Source organism: Limulus polyphemus, unplaced genomic scaffold (genome assembly GCF_000517525.1).
Source record: "Limulus polyphemus unplaced genomic scaffold, Limulus_polyphemus-2.1.2 Scaffold1319, whole genome shotgun sequence".
Lineage (NCBI taxonomy): Eukaryota > Metazoa > Arthropoda > Merostomata > Xiphosura > Limulidae > Limulus > Limulus polyphemus.
The window spans coordinates 85,048-93,599 of NW_013666929.1; the positions used below are offsets into that span (position 1 = coordinate 85,048).

Here is an 8,552-nt window from a genome sequence, read left to right on the forward strand (position 1 = left end):
CTAAAGAATGATAAGTATTCTCACCCTGGCTCATTCAATTGTCAACAGGGATCAGTGAAGCTTTACCAAAGTGTTAAAATGTACATTCTGTAATGTCATGGAAGAATTAGCCCCATAAAATGGAAAGAATGACAAAATATTCTCTTGTCCGTACACTTTTGCATGGTACTGTACAGTCCAAAGTTCTTCTTTTTTTCATGTATTTTTCCTGACATGACATCATGATTTTTGTAATCACATTCACCTGATGTGACAGCATATGTTAGTTATACACATACATATAACTAATGTGGTTTTATGCAATGTAATAGCATAATTGTTATATTGCAATATAACAGCATATCATGGTTTTCAAAGTTGTTTATAACAACAAATTTGTGAATGTTAATAACTAAACTATCAAATATAGTGTATATATCATAAATATTAGTTTTGTTTATGCAAAACTCTTTAGAATGAATTGTGTGTGGTTCCATGAAATATGCTATATGAAATAGTTATCTTAGTTATCAGAAAGTTTATCATTTTGTCTTGGCCAACATATAATTACATTCAGTGTCCACCAACAGCCAATCACATCCCTACAGTGATAAAATTGTTTCAAAAATTTAACTAACCTTTTAAAATATGCACTTTATTATAAGAAATACAGTTGTTGGAAAAAGATGTTCAGGGAAAGAACTACCTTACAAAGGAGCACTAAGAACTACTTTTCTCAACTTAAAAGTGCATTTGAATTCTGTTTCACTGGAGTTTTTAAAACCTCATTGTAGTAGACTTATTAACACACCTTGAACTAACATCTGTTTAAATATATAATTGCTTTAATAAAGAGTGAAATTTAACACTTGAAATATTTTGATACCTATAAAAGTATCAGGTAATCTGTCATATTCTAAGATTTCTTTCCCAATGTTTAACCATTGTTAATTTGATATGTTTTCTTTAAACAAATATTTTTTTCCCCTAGATTCAAATTCCCGTAAAACTACATCACTGAGATTCACCCTTCCAGCCAGTATATCTGAAATCTCAGAGGTTGAAAACTATTCTCATCAAAACCAAGAAATGGTACTTGATGATGATGATAACCCACTTTTTGGTACTGTGTTTTCTCCAGATGACAATGGAATAACCTTTACTGCACGAATGACACCTCCTGAAAATGATACACATAAAAGAGATACTGGTATGCAAGCATGAAAGCTATTTTATATTTTGAATTTAGTATAATGTTGCAACTTAAAGATTATAAAGTTTTTTTTTCATACAGAAAAAATTCAAAGTTTAAAATGATATATTAAAACATTATGATAAGCATTCATACTAACAACAATGAGTAATTATGTTAAAATAACTTTTGTACTCTGATTTATTGATAACTCTCTGCCTATAAGGTGACATTTGTGATCACATGTTTAGGGTGCTGTGTCATTATAGTATTTAAACTTACCTTATCGATTTAAAACTACAGTAATGGCATACAATTTAAAATACCACAACAGTTCTTAGACAAATAAAATGTGTCCATATTTCAGTGAGAATAGTTGATAAACTTGTTAGCCTAATAAGCATGCTCTAGAAAAAGGTTTGTTATATATATTTTTATTTTTATATATCCAAATAATATCTTAATAATTTTGTCATTCATGTTAGTATAAGTTGGCCATATTTCCAAATTTTATTCCTTCTAAATTTAGATAAGATTTCTCAATCAACAGCAACAATGCCTCTATCTTGCACAATAACTGAAACAACATTACCATGGAAACGAGATGAAAATTGCACTGATGGATGCTGTGTTTGGAAACAACAAGAGTTTCCTCCATGGGTTGACAACAAAGAATATCATGTCTATACTTCACTGACAAACACATTTATGGGTAAAATAAGCTCTGATGCTGATACAAAAACACCTGATGTCTTCACTGTATTTGGGTTAGAAAAGCCAATACAAGAAGACACTAAAAATGAAAACATAAACACTGTTAATAAATTTATTGTAAGTCAAACAGATAATATAGGTGCTGAAAGTGTATTGCCAAAAGAAGAAGATTCAGCAAATCTGGAAATTGAAAATGTAGAAACTGCAAATAGATTTATTAATAGGCAACTGTATAATACAGGTGCTGAAAGTGCATTAAGTGGAGAATATTCTTTCTATCATGTTCATCCCAAAGAGTCTGAAGAGTTTGTCTCCAAGAACCAAAAGGCAGAAAACAAAGTTGATGTGTCAATTGAAATGCAAGACAAATTAGCAAAAGTTCCACAGATGCTAAACAGTTGGCAAGAATCACAGGCGTTTGTAATTAACTTGAGTGATGAAGAAATTATGAGTGAAAGATTGTAAAAGTACTTTTATGCTTGCTTTTTTTGTGAAGGAGTTGCAGGTTTGATATCTAGCCCAGATAAAATGTGTTAAAATATTGAAAAGAAAGTGTGTCAAAGTAAACTGTGTGTGAGGTGTATATTTTTATTTTTATTAATATCTTATAATTTAACTATAGAACCTGACTTACAACTCTGCAAAAGTATGTATTAGTTCTGTCTGTAAGAGATTTTCAAATGATTCACACTTGTTCCTCATACATAATAAATAAATATCAAATTATTCTTTATAAACCACATCCAAAGGTGCCTAAAGCTCTAAAACATATCATTTTTAACGCATTTATTTAATCATAGTGTTAATATTTTTCTTGTTGTTTTTCTATGTACTCGATTTATAAAAACTTCAGTTTTAACATTTAGTGATCAAACAGCTACATTATGTTGCAGGGGTAGTCAATTATTCTTTGTCAAAGGTTCAATTTTTGTTTACAGTAAGGTCAAGATCTAGAGAAACGTCATTCATCATTTTGTACCTGCTAATGTCCTACAAAAATGCACACATGGGCCTTTTTTACGAGCATATTAATAATTTTCATCACTGTTCTTTGTTTATTTATAAGATATTACATATGTGCTTTGATTTTGGGGTTTTTAATTATGTGTACTACAGAATGTGTACTTATTAACCATTCTTTAGTACACTGTCCTTTTCTTTCTGTATTGACCTAAACTTCCTGATATTAATGCATTTAAAAACAAACATCAATTGTGGAAGATTTGGAGGTCTGTTCAAAATGTATGCATGTGGACTACCCTTATTGTAGGATTTATAAAAACTTGTGTACATCCTTGTAGATTATGTAGGTTTTAGAAATACCTCAATGTAAATTAGGATGCATCAATAATAATGATAATCTTGTTAGACTTAGTTCTAAAATCCCATTTAATTTTAAAATATTGATTGCTACTTTAATCTTGCTACTTGACAAAGTTGTTTATAGCTTCCAAATCATCAAATTGAGAATATTTTAATTTGTGCTTTTTAAGTAGTTTTACATAGTATACATAATTTTTATCAAACATTTATTTGAATTGTGATATTATTTATGCCTCTTGTGGTTAAACAATATAACTGATTACAAGAAACAAAGAATAGTGATACTCTTTTACCTATAATGTACTTTTTCTGAGGTATAAAAAAAATTATATTAGATATTTTTTTACCATACTTAAATTAAAATGTAGAATAAACAAAATAAATTTTCTATACTTAAAGTTAATATGGGAAATGATTATCGAAAAATCACCATATTATTAGATTATCATTAACTTGTAGCATTGTATATCTAAAAATGTTGAATGTAGGTAGTAGTAGGACTATAAAAAATCTGAAACAAAAGTGTAAATATAATGCAAAATATCCTAGTTTTATATCTTCTTACAGTGTCTTTGTTTTATAGGTGGTAAGAAAAGTATGCCAATGAAGCTATAAAATATACAGATTTTATCAATTTTGCATTGGAACAACACTTAATGATTTATTTTTATATTTTATTCACCTTTATTGTTTCATGTTCTTGCAGTTCAGAGATGATTATCAAGATACTTTGAACCTAAACTACACTTACACAGAATTCTGACCTTAATATTTTAATGATATTTGTAAAATTGAAAAAACTTTGAAACATTATAATAACTTTAGCTTAATTTACTTATTGGTCAACATCATCCTTGATCTTTTTTTTTTAATAACATATTTGTATTAATACATTCAAGTTAAATTTTGTACAGTAAATAAAATATTTTTAATGTGTGGCATGTTAAGGGTATAAATATTGTGGCCATAAAAAGTATGTTATTGAAATAAATAGGTTAAAAAATGTATGACAGAATACAAAAATTAGGAATGTACTAATAAAATATGATTTTTTAAAGCATTATGACTATAGATTAAATTTTTATAAACTTACAGAAAATACTGATTTTACTCTTGGAAAAAACTACATAATTTCAAAGTACTGTGTTTTATATTGAGATTGTTTTCTCTTCATCAGGATCCTGCAAAGATGCTCTTAGAATTTTAGATTGTATGACTATAGGCTGACTGTACTGCATTTCTTAGCATTTTCAGTTATCGTTCCATTAATGCATCAGTTTAGTGCATTATGAACTTCTCTTTTAGAAGCTTTCAGTCACCTCTTTCATGTTTACATTCAGGGATATAGCATTCTTGCCGATTGCTATAATGAAAGTTTCTATTGAACTTTCTTCGTATGGTTGGTCTATTAAATGCTATTGTATGCAATCCCTCAAATAGTGTCCAGTGTCTGTACACTTGGAAATGTTATCATTTGAGGGACTTGTTGAATAATTTGCTGGATTAATCCTTTTGGCTTGTTTAAATACAATTTGAAATTCAAAAGTTAGTCAACATGATCTACCATAACGATTCCAGAATTTCAAGTTGATGTTCTGAACTGTTATCAGCAAGTGTGATGGATTCCATGTTCATAGTAAGTTGTCGCATCCTTTAACATAATATTACTTACTCCTTTGTTTCAACCTCATTAGTATATCTTAATCTTAAATGGTATCAATGCAGTGTTGACAAACCAGTGAGCTCGTGATCTCTAAAGCAAATAACAAAAGACAGTGACAGAAGCCCACTTGGCCCATCAAAGTCATCCCTCATCAACAAAAAAGCAAATTATAATAATTTTTTATTCAATTTAACACGTATATAGCCTTCCACATTCATGATTTTAGTTCTGTCTAATAAAATTTTAAAGTGTTTAAACTACACCAGGCAAAAAATTTCCACACCTTTACAAATCCAACTAACTAAAAAAAATTATTGTGAAGATGAAGGCTGTATTTATGGTACCAACATTTAAACTTATTACTCCTAATTTTAAATTTATAATTTTTAATTTTCATCTTCCACGACTCAAACTGGTCAGCTGAACAAACTTTCCAAACTCCCTAATGCTTTTTAATATTTGAATCAAGTCCCCCACAAAACTCGAGTGGATAGTAAGGATCTTTTATTCTTTTATTTTCGACTACAAGTTTTCTTCCGAAGGTTATGACAACGTCCAAATCAAACCAAATTCGTGGCAGGAATTCAGGCTTAAAAATCTTTCAGGTCTCAGTATTAATTTCTAGTGCCTGAAAGACAACCCAGGGTGGTTAGAAACTTGTTTCTCTTCACCCCGCACGTTGGGAGATTGGATGCCAAACAAATTTGTATGGAGCCACTGTGCTAAATTTAGATTTAAGCATGTTCTGACACCTGAAATATTTTTTTATACACTTAAATTCCTGCCACGAATTTGATATGATGATGTCAACCACCACCTAATCAATCGGCGTACTGCCTTCTTTTCACCAGGCTTGCAGCCGCTTCCACCTACTTGTAGACTCCAGCTGTGGTGTAACTAGTGTTTAAGTTCTAATCTAGTAATGTATATAAGTAGCCTCCATTGCTTTTTTCTGTTGTTTTTCCATTTCTTTGCTGATTAATATAGTTTTCTTCCATTTACGCAGATGCTCTGCTTCCTCTGCATGTGCTGCTATCGCTTTGGTTTTGTTGTGTCTTCTGACATCTGCTTTGTGTTCATTTAGTCTTCTTGTCAGGCCCCTGCCAGTTTCAGCTATCTGGACTTTATTGCATCCTCCACATGGAATGCAGTATACTATGCTGCTGTCTGTTGAGTTTCTGTCTTCTGTCCTATACCATCTCTCCTATTTTTATTTCTGTCTTCATTACCACCTATGTGGTTGTGTCTCATTAGTCTGTTGATGGGACCTGCATCCCGGGCATTGGGGACCATCATGAACTTCTTGTTTCTCTCACCCTCTTTAATTAAATAGCTTTGGAGCATGTTATCTCTTCTCCTCCTTTGCTCCCAGTTGATTATTTTCTTGCTACTCCAAATGAGGTACCTTTACAGTGTTGTAGACTAAAATATTGTAAACTGAAACTTTTTTCTTTATTTTTTTTTATACAATTAAATATTCAGTAGTTTAGTTTCATAATCAATAATCGCACAAATCCTTCTCTATCCCCACAGCACTTAAGTTCATCTCGTGCAAGAACTAATTCACTGTATTAAAAATAGTCTTCCATGTTTGGTCTGTGGTAATTCCAACAAGAAAGAAAAAAAATATCCTCAACATAACTGGATCGGGAAATGTTATGCAGAAAATAATTCAAACAGGGACAGCAACGAAAAACGAAGAATAATAAAACTATTCACACACACGCATTGTGTAAATACTTATTTTCTCAGACTGGCTGGCTTCTAATCTGGCTGCTGGAGTTAAGGATAGAAAAAGATATCTCAAAATTTAAGAGAAGCAAAAGAAAGAATTTTGCAAATACTCCAGTTTTATAGTTGAATCAAGGTACTAGTGCAGTTTGCCATGATCATTAGGTTACATATGTAAACATTTATTACAAAGAATACAAGGGAGAGAACCCCAACTTGTATAGGTATCTGTACCATCTCTTGAGATTGGTTTGAGTTGCCTCATGTAATAGACACAAACAGTTTTACCTAAGAAAAATGATTAGCACATGATTACGACCTTAATACATCTACTCTACAACGATGTGATAATTACGTAGAAATACTGAAAAATTACCTGAATATAGAAGTCTTACACATGATGTTGCAAAACTGTTGCATTCAAAGCTACCATATTGGACGTCAAACATTCACTTCTACTTCTTGCAATTCATATCATTAAAAGATTCTATAAAGCTTTACATGCTGTCAATGACATAAACTTCTATTCAGTTTCTCAATGTATAAATTTTTTATGCGCATTGCTGCGATTAGTTACGTCATCAAATAACATTATGGTAAATCACGTATTTACAGTTTTTATCCACTTAAGAAGAAACTTGACATTCTATAAGGTGGAATAATTAAACTATAGACCACATGACTTTTTGTTGTTGTTGCAAGGTGTTGTTATTATAGATATATTTTAAACTAGTTACGGAAGAGTGAAATTCAATTATTTGAACTCTAACGGGCCTATTCGTTAAGATTGTGAGAGGTATTTTAACAATGATTTCCTAAAGCCAAGTTATTGAAGATCAACCAAGAAAAGAAAAGCTCTCATCAGCTATCATTATAATATTGTTTGTCTTAACTAACTAATGTGTATGTATGTAAACGGGGAAATTATTTCAATTTATAGTCTACTTTTCATGTATGTATTGATTGATATTTTCATGGAATTCCAATAAAAACATAACAAACAAACTGGCATTTATTGCTTTAACCAGGTCTGGCACAACATTCCAGTTGCTAGATGGTTGTGTTTTCTACTTTCTTATTTTAATATAGAATTTTCAATTTGTTTCACATAACACCTGGTCAAGAAAGCTATTGAGTCACTTTCATTCTAGCTACCTGTTGTTCTGTGTCATTGCCCTAAGATAACTTTGGTCTGCTTGTGGAGAAATAGATGTACAGTTGCAAATTGCTCTTGGAAAGCATGACATTATCGCTTTAACAATGTAACATGATCTTTTAACAATCTGGAATAAAATTTCAAACCGGACAGTTTGGTATAAACCATTATTAAGTGCAGTTTGGAGAAAAACTTAACAGCTGAGACCTAGTTCTTCTGTAAAAGTGAGGGTATTCTGTGCTAAAGCAAGTACACACACACACACACACACACACACACACACACACACACACACACACACTGTATTTATGTTTAAATAAAGATTGTTTATTGCATTTCTCCATACCTATATTTCACGTGAACTTGATTAGACTTGTGGATTCAGGATTACTCTGTAATAAATGTCTTGTCGAATCTCCTGTTTTTCTATGGATCCATCTTGTTACTTTAAGGGAATTCAGTTTTACCTGAAAATTCCACAGAGTATATAGGAAGGAGAAAATTTGGTGCCCTGACTACAGGATATTATTGCAGAGTGTTCTGTTTTATGCAGATGTGTGTATCGCCCTTTACCGCTACTTTTGTATTATTAAGCTTAGAAAGAATTTGTTCTTGAGGAAATGGCATTTTCGACAATTTGAAGGAGTTATAACCAGGGAAAAGTCGGTCACTGAAGGGAAACCATCGTTTGCGAGAGTTATGGTCTAGAAAAATTCATCTCCTAGATATAGGACTTTTGCTAATATTGTGGAAATCAAAAATATTCCCCCCGGTAAAACCACTTGTTCTACTAC

The 8,552-nt window shown here is 31.2% G+C and overlaps 1 protein-coding gene across 3 annotated transcripts in view; it reads left to right on the top strand.

Annotated features, from left to right (window-relative positions):
- LOC106463078 (sodium/hydrogen exchanger 3-like) overlaps positions 1-7,570 on the top strand; it is a 76,638-nt gene extending 69,068 nt beyond the window's left edge. Inside the window, exons 11-12 of one of the 3 annotated variants that reach the window (XM_022390485.1) lie at positions 971-1,189; positions 6,405-7,570. In XM_022390485.1, coding sequence (XP_022246193.1) covers positions 971-1,189; positions 6,405-6,433 — 248 coding nt within the window. In that variant the 3' untranslated portion in view covers positions 6,434-7,570. Of the gene's footprint in view, positions 1-970; positions 1,190-1,700; positions 3,400-6,404 lie in introns of those variants that run through there. The other 2 variants (XM_022390483.1, XM_022390484.1) reach the window with 2 other exon arrangements.
- The last annotated feature ends 982 nt before the right edge of the window (positions 7,571-8,552 follow it).